General features: G+C 47.9%; 1 protein-coding gene across 1 annotated transcript; it reads right to left on the reverse strand.

Annotated features, from left to right (window-relative positions):
- Positions 1-7,025: 7,025 nt before the first annotated feature.
- Positions 7,026-14,753, reverse strand: LOC137345072 (pinopsin-like). Its single transcript, XM_068008510.1, has 5 exons — positions 14,489-14,753; positions 12,086-12,268; positions 11,076-11,221; positions 8,566-8,805; positions 7,026-7,172 (listed from the first exon to the last, which is right to left on the reverse strand). Exons 1-5 carry the CDS (start codon positions 14,736-14,738, stop codon positions 7,026-7,028), a joined length of 966 nt encoding a protein of 321 aa, XP_067864611.1. The 5' UTR covers positions 14,739-14,753.
- Positions 14,754-22,057: the final 7,304 nt, after the last annotated feature.

A 22,057-nucleotide genomic window follows, 5' to 3' on the forward strand; every position in this document is an offset into this window, starting at 1 on the left:
CACAAGTGATACATTTTGGCAGGAAGAACGAGGAGAGGCAAAATAAACTAAATGGTACAATTCTAAAGGTGCAGGAACAGAGAGATCTGGGGGTATATGCGCACAAATCTTTGAAGGTGGCAGGGCAGGTGGAGAAAGTGGTTAAAAAAGCATACAGGATCCTGGGCTTTATAAATAGAGGCATAGAGTACAAAAGCAAGGAAGTTATGTTGTACCTTTATAAAACACTGGTCTGGCCACAACTGGAGTATTGTGTCCAATTCTGGACACCGCACTTTAGGAAAGATGTGAAGGCCTTAGAGAGGGTGCAGAAAAGATTTACTAGAATGATTCCAGAGATGAGGGACTTCAGTTACGTGGATAGACTGGAGAAGCTGGGGTTGTTCTTGGAACAGAGAAGGTTGAGAGGAGATTTGATAGAAGTGTTCAAAATTATGAAGGGTAAGATGGGTATAGAGGGATATGGGCCAAGTGCAGGCAATTGGGACTAGCTTAGTGGTATAAACTGGGCGACATGGACATGTTGGGCTGAAGAGCCTGTTTCCATGTTGTAAACTTCTATGATTCTATTCTATGATGGGTTTAAATAAAGTAAATGAAGAGTAACTGTTCCCATTGGCGGAAGGGTGCAGAACCAGAGGACACAGGTTTAAGGTGATTGGCAAAAGATCCAGAGGCGACATGAGGAAAAAGTTTTTTACGCAGCGAGTTGTTATGATCTGGAATGCGCTGCCTGAAAGGGCGGTGGAAGCAGATTCAATCGTAGCTTTCAAAAAGGAATTGGATAAATACTTGAAGCAAAAAAAATTTCAGGGCCACGGGGAAAGAGCGGGGGAATGGGATTAACTGGATTGCTCTTACAAAGAGCCGGCAAAAGCTCGATGGGCTGAATGGCCTCCTTCTGTGCTGTAACCACTCTATGATTCTATGATCGTCGGGGAGTCTAAACTCAGACTGGGCTGGCCCTTTGCTGGATATCTTGCATCCAATGCAAATTCAACCATAAAAGGCGGGAAGGGGAACAGTAGAGGCTTTTCCAGGTTTTGGACTGGGTCAGAGAGGAGGACAGATCCATGGCAGGAGCACGCGGTTGGGGAAATGCATGCCCACAAACCCACAGCACCAACTCCACTCACTCGCTCCATCAATCCAGTGTAAAAAGAACTTGCATTTCTACAGCACCTTTCACAACCTCAGGACGTCCCAACCGCTTCACAGCCAGTGAAGTATTTTTGAAGTGTAGTCACTGTTATAATGTAGGAAATGTAGTAGCCAATTTGTGCACAGCAGGATCCCACAAACAGCAATGAGATAAATCTCCAGGTAATCTGTTTCAGTGATGTTGGTTGAGCGATAAACATTAGCCAGGAAACCGGAGAGAACTTCCCTGCGATTCTTCGAATGGCGCCATGGGATGATTTATGACCGCCTGATAGGGCAGATGGGGCTTCGGTTTAATGCCACATCCAAAAGACGGCACCTCCGACAGTGCAGCACTCCCTCAGTACTGGACTGGAGCGTAAAATTAAAGCTAGACCATTCAGGAGTGAAATTAGGAAGCACTTTTTCACACAGAGGGTAGTGGAAGTCTGGAATATTCTGTCCCCCGAAAGCTGTGGACACCGGGGAATAATCGAAATTTTCACACATCACACTAGATTTTTGTTATAGATCTGGGATCTTTTACGTCCACCTGAGAGGGCACACTTGGTTCAACGACTACATCTCCGGCAATGCAGCACTCCCTCAGCACTGCACTGGGAGTGTCAGCCGAGATCTTGTGCTCATGTCACTGGAGTGGAACTTGAACCCACAATGTTCTGACTCAGAGCCGAGAGTGAAACCACCAGGCCACGGCTGACACCACATTTCTCATCCCCTTCCTGAAGGCTGGGTAGGTTCAGGTCGCCTTCCCACACCTCACTGGGTGATCCTGGACAGTTGATAGAGTAGAGAGAAAAACTATTTCCTCTGGTGGGGGGAGTCCAGAACAAGGGGGCAGAACCTTAAAATTAGAGTCAGGCCGTTCAGGGGTGATGTCAGGAAGCACTTCTTCACACAGAGGGGAGTGGAAATCTGGAACTCTCTCCCCCAAAAAGCTGTTGAGGCTGGGGGTCAATTGAAAATATCAAAACTGAGATGGATAGATGTTTGCTCGGTTAGGGTTACAGAACCAAGGTGGGTAGATGGAGTTAAGATACATATCAGCCGTGATCTCATTGAATGGCGGAACAGGCTCGAGGGGCTGAATGGCCTCCTCCTGTTCCTATATTCCTACAGTGAGTGGTAGCCGGGATGTTCTATAGTGGGGCAACGTCACAGACATGACCAATCTGTCCTCATCCACACACACACACACACACACACACACCAGCAGTCAGTGGCCAGCAATCGGGAGCAGGAACCCTGGCTGACTTTCCTGCTCGCCAGCCTTAGGTCTCCGAGGCCTAGGAAGCATCCTTAGAGCCACTCAGGCTGAGATCAGCTGAAACAAATGTGGGAGGGATTTGACCTAGGGGTCTCTGCTCAGTTCCACATCCAGCTGTCCACCAAAACATTGTTACAACACCAAGTTATAGTCCAGCAATTTTATTTTAAATTCACAAGCTTTCGGAGGTTACCTCCTTCGTCAGGTGAACGATGTTTCACATCGTTCACCTGACGAAGGAGGTAGCCTCCGAAAGCTTGTGAATTTAAAATAAAATTGCTGGACTATAACTTGGTGTTGTAAAATTGTTTACACCTAAACATTGACACTGTCAATCTCTGTAAATGACAGAGTCAAAACTTTGAGCACAGGGCCCCCGTTGAAACTACTGTGCAATTGACTCTGGCAACCGAAAAGGTTTCAGACACACGGAGGTACATTTCATGCTGGAGAAATAAGAAGTGACAGAGGAGTAAAGGACCATAGCAGCCCCATTCATTCCCAGGTACAGTTTACTGTAACAGCTTCGAACACAAAGACTGGGCCGTGTACAGGAATCAGGCTTTACACTGAGTCAGTCACAGAATGTACAGTCTGGTAAGAGAAACACAGAAAGACTAAATAGGACGGTCTTCAAAACAATTCAGATTTCAAATTATAATTGACAAAGATTAATGATGCTGAATGTGTTGGGAAATGGCTCAATAATGAAATGTAGTTCACAGGGCCGTCCAGCACAGAGACAGGCCACTCGGCCCATTGAGCCTGTGGCGGTGTTCTCCACTCTCCTGCTCACTCCCCGTACCCTTTAATATCCCACCCAATCTAATCCCACTCTCCTGCTCACTCCCCGTACCCTTTAATATCCCACCCAATCTAATCCCACTCTCCTGCTCACTCCCCGTACCCTTTAATATCCCACCCAATCTAATCCCACTCTCCTGCTCACTCCCCATACCCTTAAATATCCCACCCAATCTAATCCCACTCTCATCACTCCCCGTACCCTTTAATATCCCACCAGTCCAATCCCACTCTCCTCACTCCCCGTACCCATTAATATCCCACCCAATCTAATCCCACTCTCCACCTCACTCCCCGTACCCTTTAATATCCCACCCAATCTAATCCCACTCTCCACCTCACTCCCCATACCCTTAAATATCCCACCCAATCTAATCCCACTCTCATCACTCCCCGTACCCTTTAATATCCCACCAGTCCAATCCCACTCTCCTCACTCCCCGTACCCATTAATATCCCACCCAATCTAATCCCACTCTCCTCACTCCCCGTACCCTTTAATATCCCACCCAGTCTAATCCCACTCTCCACCTCACTCCCCGTACCCATTAATATCCCACCCAGTCTAATCCCACTCTCCTCCTCACTCCCCGTACCCTTCAATATCCCACCCAATCTAATCCCACTCTCCTCACTCCCCGTACCCTTTAATATCCCACCCAGTCTAATCCCACTCTCCACCTCACTCCCCGTACCCATTAATATCCCACCCAGTCTAATCCCACTCTCCTCCTCACTCCCCGTACCCTTCAATATCCCACCCAGTCTAATCCCACTCTCCTCACTCCCCGTACCCTTCAATATCCCACCCAATCCAATCCCACTCTCCTCACTCCCTGTACCCTTTAATATCCCACCCAATCTAATCCCACTCTCCTCCTCACTCCCCGTACCCTTCAATATCCCACCCAATCTAATCCCACTCTCCTCACTCCCCGTACCCTTCAATATCCCACCCAGTCTAATCCCACTCTCCTCACTCCCCGTACCCTTCAATATCCCACCCAATCCAATCCCACTCTCCTCACTCCCCGTACCCTTTAATATCCCACCCAATCTAATCCCACTCTCCCCCCCACTCCCCGTACCCTTTAATATCCCACCCAATCTAATCCCACTCTCTCCCTCACTCCCTGTACCCTTTAATATCCCACCCAATCTAATCCCACTCTCCACCTCACTCCCCGTACCCATTAATATCCCACCCAATCTAATCCCACTCTCCACCTCACTCCCCGTACCCATTAATATCCCACCCAATCTAATCCCACTCTCCACCTCACTCCCCGTACCCATTAATATCCCACCCAATCTAATCCCACTCTCCTCACTCCCCGTACCCTTTAATATCCCACCCAGTCTAATCCCACTCTCCACCTCACTCCCCGTACCCATTAATATCCCACCCAATCTAATCCCACTCTCCTCACTCCCCGTACCCTTTAATATCCCACCCAATCTAATCCCACTCTCCTCCTCACTCCCCGTACCCTTCAATATCCCACCCAATCTAATCCCACACTCCCTCTCACTTCCCGTACCCTTTAATATCCCACCAAATCTAATCCCACTCTCCACCTCACTCCCCATACCCTTTAATATCCCACCCAATCTAATCCCACTCTCCACCTCACTCCCCGTACCCTTTAATATCCCGCCCAGTCTAATCCCACTCTCCTCACTTCCCGTACCCTTTAATATCCCACCCAATCTAATCCCACTCTCCACCTCACTCCCCATACCCATTAATATCCCACCCAATCTAATCCCACTCTCCACCTCACTCCCCGTACCCTTTAATATCCCACCCAGTCTAATCCCACTCTCCTCACTCCCCGTACCCATTAATATCCCACCCAATCTAATCCCACTCTCCTCACTCCCCGTACCCTTAAATATCCCACCCAATCTAATCCCACTCTCCTCACTCCCCGTACCCTTTAATATCCCACCCAATCTAATCCCACTCTCCTCACTCCCCGTACCCTTTAATATCCCACCCAATCTAATCCCACTCTCCTCACTCCCCGTACCCTTTAATATCCCACCCAATCTAATACCACTCTCCACCTCACTCCCTGTACCCTTTAATATCCCACCCAATCTAATCCCACTCTCCTGCTCACTCCCCATATCTATTAATATCCCACCCAATCTATTCCCACTCTCCTGCTCACTCCCCGTACCCTTTAATATCCCACCCAATCTATTCCCACTCTCCTCACTCCCCATACCCATTAATATCCCACCCAAACTATTCCCACTCTCCTCACTCCCCGTACCCTTTAATATCCCACCCAATCTAATCCCACTCTCCTGCTCACTCCCCATACCTATTAATATCCCACCCAATCTATTCCCACTCTCCTGCTCACTCCCCATACCCTTTAATATCCCACCCAATCTAATCCCACTCTCCTGCTCACTCTCCGTACCCATTAATATCCCACCCAGTCTAATCCCACTCTCCTGCTCACTTCCCGTACCCTTTAATATCCCACCCAATCTAATCCCACTCTCCTGCTCACTCCCCATGCCCATTAATATCCCACCCAATCTAATCCCACTCTCCTGCTCACTCTCCGTACCCATTAATATCCCACCCAATCTAATCCCACTCTCCTGCTCACTCTTCGTACCCTTTAATATCCCACCCCATCTAATCCCACTCTCCTCACTTCCCGTACCCTTTAATATCCCACCCAATCTAATCCCACTCTCCTCACTTCCCGTACCCTTTAATATCCCACCCAATCTATTCCCACTCTCCTCACTTCCCGTACCCTTTAATATCCCACCCAATCTATTCCCACTCTCCTCACTCCCCATACCCATTAATATCCTACCCAATCTATTCCCACTCACCTCACTCCCCGTACCCTTTAATATCCCACCCAATCTATTCCCACTCTCCTGCTCACTCCCCATACCCATTAATATCCCACCCAATCTATTCCCACTCACCTCACTCCCCGTACCCTTTAATATCCCACCCAATCTATTCCCACTCTCCTGCTCACTCCCCATACCCATTAATATCCCACCCAATCTATTCCCACTCTCCTCACTCCCCGTACCCTTTAATATCCCACCCAATCTATTCCCACTCACCTCACTCCCCGTACCCTTTAATATCCCACCCAATCTATTCCCACTCTCCTGCTCACTCCCCATACCCATTAATATCCCACCCAATCTATTCCCACTCTCCTCACTCCCCGTACCCTTTAATATCCCACCCAGTCTAATCCCACTCTCCTGTTCAGATGTGTCCATATTCGGAATCTTGCTCATGGGATTTTCCCAGTTATGGTGTGGAGTGAGATCTGAAGTGTAGGATTATGAGCTGGAGGGCGAGGGGGGGGGGGGCTTTGGGAGGGAAGGGGATGGACGGGGACACCAACAGCAGCCCTCGAGCTGCAAATCGTACAGAATTGGAGGGAGAGGGAGGTCGGCTGGAATCGGATCTTTTTGATATGGTGAGTGGGGGCAAGCAATAAATTACAAGTTAACAGAGTTGTTCCAGCAGTGAATGTGGCTCTTAACAGGGACTGTGGCAGTGAGCTGGTGCTGGGAGCTGCAGCGACTGGTCCCCGGGGCATGCTGTTTAAACTGAGCTTTGTAAATCCTGTTCAATGGGTCCTTGTAAAGAAGACAAAGGAGCTTGTTGCTGAGAGCCGAAGTGAAACCTGTGGGGACAGATATCACGGTGGGAATTCAGGGGCCATTGACCAGAGTCCCTTCCCTTGGGGTCCGGCCGGACGCCGGTGCCGTAACTCGAGGGGGGGGGGGTTCAGGCCGGTGAGACTTTGTTGCCTCCTCCCTCAGAAACGACGGTGGCCTCGGTGTGACTCCCGGCGGTCGTGCTGGAGACGGCCTCTTCATCCCCGGCAAACGGATTGCGCTGGCAGCACACTGTGGTCAGCAAGCAGTTCCGGAACTGGGCGGAGGGCAGGGCAGAAGAGAAATGGAGAAGTTATTTAAAGTCAGGGAGAAAGAAAGAAAGACTTGCATTTATAGAGAGCATTTCACACCCTCAGGACGTCCCAAAGTGCTTTACAACCAATGAAGTACTCTTCAAGTGTAGTCGCTGGTGTAATGCAAGAAACGCGGCAGCCAATTTGCGCACAGCAAGATCCCACAAACAGCAGTGGGATAATGACCGGATAGTCTGATTTTTAGGTGCTGAGCTTTACTCCCACTCCGTGTTTTCCCCAGTTTGCTCCCCTCACCCAGGCCACCAGGCGGCAGCCGGGGGCCGATTCCAGGTGCCAATTGAGTGATGGAGTCAGGGAGCGGGACTGTCCAGGAAAAGACTAACTTCATCCAACGTCCCTGTTGCTGCCTTGAAGTCACACACGCCCAGGCGGCAGAGAACTGAGTCACTCAAATGACTGGCTACCAGGGCACCAAGGGTTAGATTATGAGGAGAGATTACATAAACCAGGTTTGTATTCCCTGGAATATGGAAGGTTGAGGGGAGACTTGATTGAGGTTTTTAGGATTTTGAAAGGAATTGATAGGATAGTTAGAGAGAAACTTTTTCTGCTGGTGGGGGAGTCTAGGACAAGAGAACATAACCTTAAACTCAGAGCCAGGCCATTGAGGAGAGAAGTTGGGAAACACTTCTTCACACAAAGGGTGGTAGAAGTGTGGAACTCTCTCCCGCAAAAAGCAGTAGGTGCTAGCTCAATTCATAATTTTAAATCTGAGATCGATAGATTTTTGCTAGCCGAGGGCATTAAGGGATATGGAGCCGAGGGTAGATGGAGTTAGGACACAGATCAACCATGGTCTCATTGAATGGCGGAACAGGCTCGAGGGGCTGAATGGCCTCCTCCTGTTCCTATGTTCCGATGATGGGAAGACACATCACGGGACGGTCGCAGCCCTGAGAGGCCTGTTTTCATAACACTCTCGCGACTTTGGGGAAGTTCCCCAGGATTTTGGAAAAGGGAACAATTTTACAATTGGGGTTGCCAACTCTCCAGGATTGGCCTGGAGTCTCTAGGAGTTAAAAAAATTAATCTCCTGAACACTGCTGCGAGCAGCAACCCGGGAGAAAGATCACTGGGGCATTGAACAAAAAAACATGTGTTCATTTTCTTTGAAAATTTTAGTTGATTAGTTGTAAAAATATTGGAGATGGGAAAAGAATGGCTGTTTGATTGACAGCCAATAATCGTCCACTTGGGTAACGAATCAGCAGGGGAAGGCGGGGCACTGCGAGGACGGACGTGTCTGGCGGAGGTGAGAGGTCATGTGACGAAACCTCCAGGAATACATCCCATCAGAGTTGACAACCCGAATATAGGCGGGAGAATTGGCCATACCTGTTTGTTCATGAAGACATAGATAACGGGGTTGTAGACCGTGGCAGTCTTTGAGAAATAGGAGGGCATTGATGCTAAGATGGGGTGAATCACGATGTCCTTGTTCACAGCAACGACCATGGCAAAGGTAGCATAAGGGAGCCAGCAGATCAGAAAAGCCATCACCATTGCAACGACCATGCGTGTCACCTCTCGCTCCGCACGCTGGGTTGTCTGGCACTCTTTCTGTTGCTGAGCAACCTGCGGAGGGAAGGTACAGCTCATTTACATCTCCTGGGGTCTCCTTAAAGAATATGGTGCTCATCAAGGTGAGGGATATCAGCGCTAGGGGGTGGAACACTGTCCCATCAAACACTCCCAGAGCAGGTACAGGGTTAGATACAGAGTAAAGCTCCCTCTACACTGTCCCATCAAACACTCCCAGAGCAGGTACAGGGTTAGATACAGAGTAAAGCTCCCTCTACACTGTCCCATCAAACACTCCCAGAGCAGGTACAGGGTTAGATACAGAGTAAAGCTCCCTCTACACTGTCCCATCAAACACTCCCAGAGCAGGTACAGGGTTAGATACAGAGTAAAGCTCCCTCTACACTGTCCCATCAAACACTCCCAGAGCAGGTACAGGGTTAGATACAGAGTAAAGCTCCCTCTACACTGTCCCATCAAACACTCCCAGGGCAGGTACAGGGTTAGATACAGAGTAAAGCTCCCTCTACCCTGTCCCATCAAACACTCCCAGGGCAGGTACAGGGTTAGATACAGAGTAAAGCTCCCCCTACACTGTCCCATCAAACACTCCCAGGGCAGGTACAGGGTTGGATACAGAGTAAAGCTCCCTCTACACTGTCCCATCAAACACTCCCAGGGCAGGTACAGGGTTAGATACAGAGTAAAGCTCCCCCTACACTGTCCCATCAAACACTCCCAGGGCAGGTACAGCACGGGTTAGGTTCAGATTAAAGATCTTTCTACACTGCTCCAAAGATGTATCTCAGATCTGACCGGCTGCACCACTGTGACATTTTCTATTTCCTACACCAGCCGTCCGTGTACTTTTTATTTTTCCTTGGGATGTGGGTGTGATGCTGACAAGGTCGCACTCATTGCCCGTTCCTAATTCTTCTGTGTGCATGAAGAGACAACAGCATAGTGTGGGTCTGGAGTCATGTGTAGGCCAGACCGAGTAGGGGGTGAGAGGTTCCCTTCACCTGAAGGACATTGGGTTTTTAATGACAATCTGGCAACTTCCGTGGTTATTCGGTGCAAGCCCACAAATAACCAGATTTAACTAATTCAAATTTTTTGAAGGTGGCGGGACAAGTTGATAAGATGGTGAAGGAAGCGTGAGGGAAACTTGGGTTTGTAAATAGGGGCATTGAATACAAAAAAGGAAGTCATGCTAAATCTTTACAAATCACCTCAGCTGGAGTATTGTGTTCAATTCTGGGCACCACACTTTGGGAAGGATGTCAAGGCCTTGGAGAGGGTGCAGAGGAGATTTACCAGGATGATACCAGGGATGAGGGACTTCAGTTACGTGGAGAGATTGGAGAAGCTGGGGTTGTTCTCCTCAGAGCGGAGAAGGTTAAGGGGAGACCTGATAGAGGTGTTCAAAATAACGAGGGGGTTTTGTTAGAGCAAATAGGGAGAAACTTTCCTCTGGCAACATAAGAAATCGGAGTAGGAGTAGACCATACGGCCCCTCGAGCCTGCTCCGCCATTCAATCAGATCATGGCTGATCTTCGACCTCAACTCCACTTTCCCGCCCGATCCCCATATCCCTTGATTCCCTTGGAGTCCAAAAATTTGTGGGTCAGTAACCAGAGGTCATAGATTTAAAATAATTGGCAAAAGAACCAGAGGGGAAAATGAGGAGAAATTTTTCACACAGAGGGTTGTTAAAATCTGGAACGCACTCCCTGAAATGGTGGTGGAAGCAGATTCCATGGGGACTTTCAAAAGGCAATTGGACATGTACTTGAAGAGGATTAATTTGGTGGGTTATGGGGAAAAAGCTGGGGAGTGGGACTAAATTGAACAGATCATTCAAAGAGCTGTCACAGGCTCGATGGGCCTCCTTCTGTGCTGTATGATTCTACGATTCTAAATTCTTAACTTGCCGTGGTGGGATTTGAACTCCCGATCTCTGGGTTTGCAGATCCAGGACCGGACTCAGATTGAAATTGTCAATTCGGTGCCAAAAGCCAGCGCAGTTTTTGCACTGTGTCGTTTGGTTCTTTACAGTTGGTGGCGGTGACCCTGGGCTGGGGAGGAGGAATCAAAGCCAGCCAGGGCTCCGACTGCTGATGACCTTCCAACACCCCTGGCAAAAGGTGCTGTGGGCTCGCACTGTGCATAGTTGAGCAGCTTGCCAACACTCACTCTTAAGGTTCGCAAGTTAGGTACAGGAGGGCTGGTGATGGCCACGGAGGACGGAACCGCAGAACGAGCCAGGACCTCCTGGAGAGGAGGGTAGAAAATTGGAGCAGAGAGATTCTTCGATACTCACAGCTCTGAGAACCACCAGCAGACTGACGTAGGAGAAGATGATCAAACTGAGGGGCATCATGAAGCAGGTTATGAAGAGTGCTACCACGTAAGAATTGTTGTTGGTTCCGCCCGTGTACCAGTTCGGTCCACAAGATGTTCGCAAACCTAGTGCCCGAGAAAGAGATTGTCCTTAATAACCAAACTGCAACATTCGGGGAGTCCCGCAGGCAGACTGTGCGAGTGCACAGTGCGGGCCCACACTACACGCTACACATTGCGGGCCCACGCTACACGCTACACACTGCACAGTGCGGGCCCACGCTGCACGCGCACACTACAAGTGCGCAGTGCGAGCCCAGAGAGCAACAGCATAGAGCGAGTACACAGAGCGAGTACACATGGCAGTTTACCAAGCATACAAACTTTCTGATCTCAGTCCAACCATCTTGGGGGAGAGGGGAGAATGGGAAGAGTGAGCAGAAGGTTGGCATTTCACCAAGGGGAGGGTGAATAACACACCCAACAATTTGCGCACAGCAAGATCCCACAAACAGCAATGTAATAAAGAGCAGATCATCTGTTTTTAGTGAAGTTGATTGAGGGATAAATATTGGCCAGGTCACTGGGGAGAACTCCCCCTGCTCTTCTTCCAATAGTGGCCATGGGATCTTTTACGTCGACCTGAGAGGACAGACGGGGTCTCGGCTTAACGTCTCATCCGAAAGACGGCACCTCCGACAGTGCAGCACTCCCTCAGTACTGCACTGAGTGCCGGCCTGGATTATGAGCTCAAGTCTCTGGAGCGGGGCTCGAACCCACGACCTTCTGACTCAGAGGCGAGAGTGCGACCCACTGAGCCAAAAGGAAAAGGGAACGGGGGGGGATTCACAGACACTTTTGTCGGGGGGAGGGGGACGTCACATCGCGAGAGTCTCGTGACCTGGCCGGCTACAGAAATGATTCGGGGATTCGTGTTCTAGGGAGTTACAGGACCAGCGTCAGCTAACCCGGCCTCACTTATCGCCTTACCCTCGGGTACGTAGCTGCTCCAGCCACAGAGAGGTGGCACGGTCCAGGCGAAGGACCAGATCCAGGTGAAGAGGCAGCCCCACACCGCGTGTCTTTGCTGGAAGCGGAAGTCCCCCATCGGTTTGCAAATGACGATGTATCGCTCGAAGGCCAGGATCGCCAGGGACCACAGCCCCACGATACCTATTCAGGAAGGACACACACACACGAGACAACTCAGGTTCTCTCCCCCTTTTCTGTTTTCCTCCCGTCTTTCCCGCGGGCTCTTTCTGTGCGCCCCGAGGGAACGGGCTGGAGGGACGGTCACCCTGACCCTCCAAACTAGTCGGTGCCGGTCTGAAAACCAACCCCTTGCCAGGGAGCGAGCAGAGCCCGGCCGACTCTTCCTGCCAACCTGGAGATTCACAGAAGGACAGAACAGGAGGAGGCCATTCAGCCCATCGTCCCTGTGCCAGCTCTTTGAAAGGGCTATCCAATTATTCCCACTCCCCTGTTCTTTCCCCATAGCCCTGCAAATTTTTCTTTTTCCTAATAACACAAGAGATAGGAGCAGGAGTAGGCCATTTGGCCCTTTGAGCCTGTTCCGTCATTCAATGAGATCATGGCTGATCTGATTCTAGCCTCAACTCCACTTTCCCGCCTGTTCCCCAGATCCTTTGACTCCATCAATACTTTTCAAGTATTTATCCAATTCCCTTTTGAAAGTTATTATTGAATCTGCTTCCACCGCCCTTTCAGGCAGTGAATTCCAGATCAGAACAACTCGCTGTGTAAAAAAAATTTCTCCTCGTCTCCACCTTGGATTTTTTTGCCAATTATCTTAAATCTTCGTCCTCTGGTTCTCGACCCTCCTGCCAGTGGAAACAGTTCACTGATGGGCCTTGATTTTTTTTTTATTTCCCCCCATGCTAATTTTCTCCACTTGTCTCCTGAAGGTTTTGATCACTCAGTGGGTCCACCAGACGCCCTCCACCCAAGGAGCCATTTATTGACATGAATAACAATAGCACCGTGGCCAAAACCCAGCCCCATCCTCACCCGATATCCTTCCTTGTGGACTTCCCGTATGAGGGAGTCACTGAATAGCGAACAGGGGGCAGGAACCCTGGCTGATTGTCCCTTCTCTAACCCATGGCCACTGAGGCCAATCACTGCAGCAGTGCAGCTGCCCAGGATGAGATCGGCTAACTTGGGAATCCGAGTAAACAAATCATCAAAAAAACTAGTGCGCAGTGTACAAAATTATGAGGGGCCCGGATAGAGTAGACAGGAAGTACCTATGTCCCCTAGCGGAGAGTTCAAGAACTAGAGGACATAGATTTAAGCTGATTGGCGGAAGGATTAGAGGGGACATGAGGAAAAACATTTTTACCCAGAGGGTGTTGGGTGTATGGAATTCGCTGCCCGAATTGGTGGTTGAGGCAGGGACCCTCAACTCTTTTAAAAAGTACCTGGACCTGCACCTAAAGTGCTGTAAGCTGCAGGGCTACGGACCGGGTGCTGGAAGGTGTGTTTAGAATGGAAACCTGGTTGTTCTTCGAGCCGGCGTGGACACAATGGGCCGAATGGCCCCCTTTTGTGCTATATCTTTTCTATGGTTCTACAGGTAGAAAGAGTAATCAAAAAGGTTAATGGAATGTTGGCCTTTATCTCAAGGGGGCTGGAATACAATGGGGTGGAAGTGATGTGACAGTTTATATGAAGCTCTAGACCCCATCTGGAGACTGGGTTCAGTTCTGGGCACCGCACCTCAGGAAGGATATATTGGCCTTGGAGAGGGTGCAGATTCACCAGAAATGATACCGGGGCTTAGAGGGTTAAATTACGAGGACTGGTTGCATAAACTTGGCTTGTATTCCCTTGTGTTTAGAAGATTGAGGGGTGATCTGATGGAGGTGTTTAAAATGTTAAAAGGATTCGATAGGGTAGATAGAGAGAAACTATTTCCTCTGGTGGGGGGAGTCCAGAACAAGGGGGCAGAACCTTAAAATTAGAGCCAGGCCGTTCAGGAGTGGAATCAGGAAACACCTTTTTACATAAAGGGCAGAGGAAATCTGGAACTCTCTCCCCCAAAAGGCTGTGGATGCTGGGGGTCAATTGGAGCTTTCAAGACTGAGATCGATAGAGTTTTGTTGGGTTAAGGGTATGAAGGGACATGGAGCAAAGGAAGGTAAATAGAGTTGAGATACAGATCAGCCATAATCTGATTGAATGGCGGAACAGGCTTGAGGGGCTGAATGGCCTCCTCCTGTTCCTAATGTTCCTAACACAGACCAGGATCAAACCTGATGTGTACGACTTAGCTACTCACTGAGTCTGAAGAAGGTGGATTCCAAAGAACGGGAGGGAGACTGTCAGCACCACAACCCTACAGAACAATGGAGACAGCCCGGGAACACCCACCTGTCAGGGAGACCATGAAGCCTTCGAACTGACACATCGTTTCCCCCAGCGTGAAGTAGCCGTTGACGTTGTTGGAGAAGCTGATGGTGCTGCCAAAGAAAGTGACCATCAGATCAGCAATGGCCAGATTCACCAGGATGTAGTTGAGCGGAGAGCGGAGCCTCTTGTACTTGACCGACACTACGACAACCAGGCCATTCACGAAGGAGGCCAGGAAGACCACTGTGCCCATCAGAGTGGCCACGGCCATGTAGGTGCTCTTAGGGGCAAAGTGAGGCCACTGGGGACCACTGAAAGCATCAGTGGTCCCATTGTAAGTGGTGACAGGAACCATTGAAATATCCATCTGCGTTCGAGAGGGAAGCTCACAACACCTGTGTGTTTCGATTCTCCGCCTGTCACTGGAGAGTCAAGTTAGCTGATCATAGTCCCACAGCATGCAGTCAGTAAGGTGTGTTAAACCCTATTATAAAGCCAAAACGGCTTAGGAGCATCATCAAATGGATCTCTCTCTACTGTGTCGTAATCTTTCTTAACATCTATTTAATATAATCAGCTGCCACCAGGGGATTTGTTTTTAAAGTGCTTTCATTAATCAGGACTCGAAAAGGATGAGGAAGCTGCTGCTATTTTTTTTATATAAAAGGTGATTTTCTTTTTTTCTCCCCTTGGGTGGAGTCTCCTGGATTTTATTACCTTTAAAATGTTCTCCCCTTTTTCTGCTGGGCTGGATGAGAGTGTGTGGGTGTGTTCTGCTGCAGACTCTCCCCGCTGCTTCCTTTACTGGCCGCTGGAAGGTACTCCCTCCCCCCCCCAGGACCAGTCAAATGGCCATTTTTCATATGTGACGCTGGACGAGTGTTAACAGGTTATTTGATTGTGAGGGGCATCGTGGCTGAGCTCAATCCTGTCCTCAGCTGACACGCTCATGCATGCACACACACTCACGCGTGCTCACACTCTTATGCATACATACCCATGCACACACACTCACATATGCACTCATGCACAGTCACTCTTACTCACACTTGCATGCACACACTCGTGCACATATGCTCACACTCCAACAGGGATCATTGGACAATGATCAGACGTGGGAACTCAGGCTAATTTTACTTTCTCTCTCTAACCCAGAGCACTGAGGTCAATTGTACCAACCCTCAGTGAACTCAGCACAGACTGGGCTTTCTGTAGATTAAAACCGGAAGGGAATCTTTTCAGTTCTGGGGATAGAAAGTGCGAGCAGTGTAATGACATGAATTCCCCCAGTCTGCCAATGTTGCCTCAGTAACTTTCGAGTGGTGATGATGCTTTGTAAGAACATTCTAGAGTTTAAGCAAAGCAGCTTCCTGGGGCCGAGGGACTTGGATCTGGGATCCCGCTGAGTTAATGTCAATTACAGGTGAAATGAATTAGTGATATTGACGACAGAGCAATGATTACAATCGGGGTAAAGAGGCTGTGAGCGAGTCTTAGGGAGCTCAGTGACACTCAGAGAGTTGCAACCAAGTAGGTCACTGAGGTCACAATTCGACACTTGCCAAATTCACGGCTTGGGAGGGAGGTGCTTTTCAGAAAAAGACCTACATTTATACAGCGAGGAATCAAAATGTCCCAAAGAGAATTATTTTGAAGTGCAGTGATTTGTTGTAAAGAAAAAAGAACTTGCGTTTCTACAGCGCCTTTCATGACCTCAGGACATGCCAAAGCGCTTTACAGCCAATGAAGTACTTCTGAAGCGTTGTAATGTAGGAAATGCAGAAGCCAATTTGCGTACAGCAAGATCCATAGACCATAAGACCATAAGAGATAGCAGCAGGCCATTCGGCCCCTCGAGCCTGCTCCGCCATTCAATGAGATCATGGCTGATCTGATTTTTACCTCAACTCCACTTTCCTGCCCTTTCCCCATATCCTTTGACTCCCTTGCTGATCAAAAATTTGTCCATCTCAGCCTTGAATGTATTCATTGACTCAGCCTCCACAGCTTTTTGGGGTGAAGAATTCCAAAGATTCACGACCCTCTGGGAGAAGAAATTCCTCCTCATTTCTGTCTTAAACGGGCGACCTCTTATTCTGAGACTATGCGCCCTAGTTTTAGATTTCCCCCATGAGGGGTAACATCCTCTCAGCATCTACCCTATCGAGTCCCCTCAGAATCTTGTATGTTTCAATAAGATCTCCTCTCATTCTTCTAAACTCCAATGAGTATAGACCCAACCTGTTCAATCTTTCCTCATAAGACAACCCTTCCATACCTGGAATCAACCTAGTGAACCTTCTCTGAACTGCCTCCAATGCAAGTATATCCTTCCTTAAATAAGGGCTCCAGAACTGTATGCAGTACTCCAGGTGTGGTCTCACCAGCACCCTGTACAGTTGTAGCGAGATTTCCCTGCTTTTATACTCCATCCCCCTAGAAATAAAGGCCAATATTCCATTTGCCTTCCGGATTACCTGCTGCACCTGTATGTTGACTTTTTGTGTTTCATGTACGAGGACACCCTCTGTACCACAGCATTTTGTAGTATTTCTCCATTCAAATGATATTCTGCTTTTTTATTTTTCCTCCCAAAGTGGATGGACTTTACATTTTCCCATATTATATTCCATCTGCCAAATTTTTGCCCATTCGCCTAACCTGTCAATATCCCTTCGCAGACACTTTGTGTCCTCCTCGCAACTTGCTTTTCCACCTATCATCAGCAAACTTGGCCACAAGACACTCTGTTCCTTCATCCAAGTCATTGATATATATTGTAAATAGTTGAGGCCCCAGCACTGAGCCCTGCGGCACCCCGCTAGTTACAGATTGCCATTTTAAAAAAGACCCTTTTATCCCGACTCTATTTCTGTTAGTCAGCCAATCCTCTATCCATGCCAGTATATTACCCCCAACACCATGAGCTCTTATCTTGTGCAGTAACCTTTTATGTGGCACCTTATCGAATGCCTTTTGGAACTCCAAATATACTGCATCCATTGATTCCCCTTTATCCACCCTGCCCGTTACTTCCTCAAAGAACTCTAATAAATTTGTCAGACATGATTTCCCCTTCGTAAAATCATGTTGACTCTTCTTGATTGTATTATTAGTCTCCAAATGTCCTGCTACTACTTCCTTAATAATGGATTCTAGCATTTTCCCAATGACAGATGTTAGGCTAACTGGTCTATAGTTACCGGCTTTCTGTCTCACTCCCTTCTGGAATAGGGGTGTTACGTTTGCAGTTTTCCAATCCGCTGGGACCCACAAACAGCAATGAAAAAAGTGACTAGATAATCTGTTTTTAGTGATGTTGATTGAGGGATAAATTTTGTCCAGGACACCCAGGAGAACTCCCCTGCTCTTCTTCGAAATAGTGCCATTGGATCTGAGAGCGCAGACGGGACCTCGGTTTAACGTCTCATCCGAAAGACGGCTCCGCTGACAGTGCGGCACTCCCTCAGTACTGGCATTGGGAGTGTTGGCCTGGATTTTGTGCTCAAGTCTCTGGAGTAGGGCTTAAACCCACAACCTTCTGACTCAGAGGCGAGAGTGTGACCTACCTGACCTGGGAATACAAGGGGCATGTAAATAGGCTTCAGAGAATAATAATTCCATCTGAATACAGCTGATAACTTACAAAAGACGTTCACCTGATTGCAGCTGGAGTGGCCTCAGCATTCCTGGGAGGCAATGAACAAGAGGTGCCAGTGCCCTGCTCCTGATCCTGATCCCCAGCACCTCCCAGACCCGAAACTTCTACCACCTAAAAGGACAAGAGCAGCAGGTACATGGGAACACCATTAGCTCCAAGTTCCCTTCCAAGTCACACACCATCCTGACTTGGATGGTGTGTGACTTGGAACACACCGCCTGAGGAAGGGGAAAGCCCCCGAAAGCTTGTGGGATTAAAAATAAAATCGTTGGACTATAACTTGGTGTTGTAAAATTGTTTACAATTGGAAATATATCGCCGTTCCTTCATCGTCGCTGGGTCAAAATCCTGGAACTCCCTCCCTAACAGGACTGTGGGAGAACCTTCACCACACGGACTGCAGCGGTTCAAGAAGGCAGCTCACCACCACCTTCTCAAGGGCAATTAGGAGATGGGCAATATGTTCTCGGGCCTTGCCAGCAATGCCCACAGCCCGAGAATAAATAAAAAACCCTCTTGGAATGTCCGAGTGTGGGTGTTGGACAGAGAACAGGATCAGGATTGGTTGTGAAACCTTCTCTTGCCCAAATAGCCAACACTCAGTCTCGTCTCACACACAAAGACTAGCCATTGGGGTGAAATATTGGGAGCGTCTCCTTGTACCTGCAGAACTGAGCAGGAGTCCAGGGGGCAGAATGGAATATGGAGAGAGAGAGCAATGTATCTTTGAAATAAAGTCCCGTCTTTAGTGGAGAGGTGGCCCTGTGATTAATGAATGAAAGGCTTTTCTTACTGACTAAAAGCTCCTTTGTTGCTGTAATCCCTGCCCCATGGTTTAACGTTAATTAAGTTTATTAAAACAATGCGTCTGTAACCTGCCTACGTGTAGATCCTGGATAAGACTTTATAGATATCTCAGCTTGCAAGCTATCAATTACTGGTATTCTACACCCTGGTGATTCTCGAGAAATACCGGGTGTAATTCACAGGGTTTTTTTTTTACAAATCTCCGTACTCAACAGTGATCGGGAGTTCGATACCCTGAGCCCGGAGGGTGCTGATGCATTATGATGTCCCCACTAACAGCCCAGGATTGTCAACACTAAAAAGAAAAGACATTTATACATTGCCTTTCACAAACTCAGGACGTTCCAAAGCGCTTTACAGCCAATTAAGTACTTTTTGAAGTGTAGCCACTGTTGCAACATAGGAAATGCAGCAGCCAATTTGCAAACAGCAAGATCCCACAAACAGCAATGAGATAAATGACCAGATAATCTGTTTTTTTTGAAGTGATGTTGGTTGAGGAATAAATGTTGGCCCCAGGACACCAGGGAGAACTCCTCTGCTGTTCTTCATTATGCCGTCAGCCCTCTCAAGTGGATGTAAACGATTCCATGGCACGTTTCAAAGAAGAGCAGGGGAGTTCTCCCCAGTGTCCTGGCCAATATTTATCCCTCAACCACCACCACTTAAAAAAAAAATCAGATTATCTGGTCATTATCTCATTGCTGTTTGTGGGATCTTGCTGTGCTCAAACTGGCTGCCACGTTTCCTACATTACAACAGTGACTGCACTTCCAAAGTACTTTGTTGGCTGTAAGGCGCTTTGGGACGCCCTGAGGTTACGAAAGGCACTATATAAATGCAAGTTTTTTTAAATTTATGTGCAACTAGGATTTATGTAACGGGATTGGAGAATGAGGGGTCTGGGCAGCAAAGTGCTCCTAAATTATTGGGAATTCGCATCTGCCTCGGATCATTGGGGTGTGGGAAAGGTAAATGAGGAACTCGCATCTATACAGCACCTTGCATATTTGCAGGACGTCCCAAAGGGCTTTGCTACCAATGAAGTACTTTTTGAAATATTGTAATGTAGGAAATCGTGGCAGCCAATTTGCACACAGCAAGATCCCACAAACAACAATGAGATAAAGGACCAGATAATCTGTTTTTGGAGGTGCTGGTTGAGGGCTAAATGCTGGACATCGAGCGAAGAGATTACGATTCACAGAGACAGAGACAATCAACACCAAGAATAATAAATATTTCAAGAATATCTAATCTCAGTTGAACTAATCATTTTCTTGAGATATATATATATAAACACATCAGGGTCTCAAGCTGCTCTGATCAGCTGCTGGTCTGAATGGCATCTCTCTTGTTGGGCTTGTAGTGCCACATTACAATCACCAGGGGTCACCGTTAGCCCAGGTTTACAGAGCAGCGACTGCTACCCTGGCATTTAAAGCTGAGTGTACAGACAGCATCTGCCACTGTGAGTGAGACACCTCTCACTCGCTTGGTGCTGAAGTAAGGAAAGAACGAACTTGCATTTATACAGCGCCTTTCACGACCTCAGGACGTCCCAAAGAGCTTTACGGTACTTTTTGAAATGTGGTCACTGTTGTAATGGAGGGAAATGCGGCAGCCAATCTGCGCACAGCAAGATCCCACAAACAGCAATGTGATAAATGCCCAGATAATCATTTTTTTAAAAAAAAAGTTACGTTGGTTGAGAGATAAATATTGGCCCAGGACTTCAGCCTTCTCTTTTCTAGAGAAAAGCGCTCCTGCCTGTTCAGTCGTTCCTGACACTTATAACCTGATGGTGCCATTACAACAGCGCTTGTGGACTCAGGAAGAGCAGTGGCAGTTGAGTAGACCCAGCACAAATCTGCTGGTCTTAAAATATCTGGTCAGTTTACTGAATGCTGCTTCCAGCTGCAGGACACCCCACATTACGGGAACTAACGGCTAAAGAATATAAAAATAACTTAAAGGTGCATTGTCCCAGTCCCTCCTGTACAGATCACATGTCAATTAACACTAATATGTACAGTAGCAATCTTAATGAAACATTGGTTTCCCCTCGACCGCTGCTCACTGACCTGTGATTCATTTCTTTATTTGTCGATTTACAGCTGACAAACCGACATAGCGATAAGGGCCATTAAATACAGAGCTGCAAACTAAAGCTTATCTTATATCATATGAGCTTTTATAATCGTCAAACAACATTAAGTGTTGATTATTCAGGTTATTATACAATGAGTGTAAGGTGGTGATTTGTGTTCTTTGCCTACGTTACAGATGATAGAACATAGATTTACATTGAATTTACAGCATAGGAACAGGCCATTTGGCCCAACAGGTCCGTGCTGGTGTTTATGCTCCACACGAACCTCCTCCTTCCCTACTTCATCTCACCCTATCAGCATATCCTTCTATCCCTTTCTCCCTCATGTGTTTATCCAGCTTCCCCTTAAAAGCATCTATGTTATTCGCCTCAAACACTCCTTGTGGTAGCGAGTTCCACATTCTCACCACTCTCTGGGTATACGAGAGAAAGAAAAAAGGAGTAAGAAAAGGAGAGAGAAAAAAGAGACAGGAAAGAAAGAGAGAATAGGAAAAGGAGAGAGAGATAAAGAAAAAAGAGAACGAGTTCTTCACTTTCCAAGGAACTAAGGTAGGCTGGGAACTTCAAAATTTACAGAATTATATTTAAAAAATGCACAGATTATTTAAATCTATGAGTTAGAAAGACAATAAAAGGTACGACTGCAACAATAAGCCAGGAACCACCGAAGATATTCAGCCCATCAAGTCCACTCCTCCTATGATTAACCACCTCCTTCCCAAACCCATGATCTTTATACTCTTCCTAACCCACCTTCCTCCTCTCCTGATCTCCTCATCCCTCACCTTCCTCCTCTCCTGATCTCCTCTCATCCCTCACCTTCCTCCTCTTCTCATTGTTACCCGCCACTGCTCCGTCTGAGATCAGCTAACACAACACAGATTGGGAGCCCAACCTGGTAGTTCAGTGACTCACTGATTAAACCCACATACCATTTGGTTGGCGACCCAGGTGAGTTCTCATCAATGAGGACACGTGAAGAGTTAACATGTTTCTTTCAGATCCTGGT

The sequence above is a fragment of the Heptranchias perlo genome, chromosome 28 (genome assembly GCF_035084215.1).
Source record: "Heptranchias perlo isolate sHepPer1 chromosome 28, sHepPer1.hap1, whole genome shotgun sequence".
Taxonomy (NCBI): domain Eukaryota; kingdom Metazoa; phylum Chordata; class Chondrichthyes; order Hexanchiformes; family Hexanchidae; genus Heptranchias; species Heptranchias perlo.

Excerpts from the sequence above, each read along its gene's own strand:
- LOC137345072 (XM_068008510.1), bottom strand. The coding sequence starts at position 14,738 with ATGGCCGTGGCCACTCTGATGGGCACAGTGGTCTTCCTGGCCTCCTTC. Across the intron at positions 12,269-14,488 it reads CTTCATGGTCTCCCTGACAG|GTATCGTGGGGCTGTGGTCC; the intron begins GTGGGTGTTCCC and ends CTTCCTGAATAG. Across the intron at positions 11,222-12,085 it reads GAGCAGCTACGTACCCGAGG|GTTTGCGAACATCTTGTGGA; the intron begins GTAAGGCGATAA and ends CTCGGGCACTAG.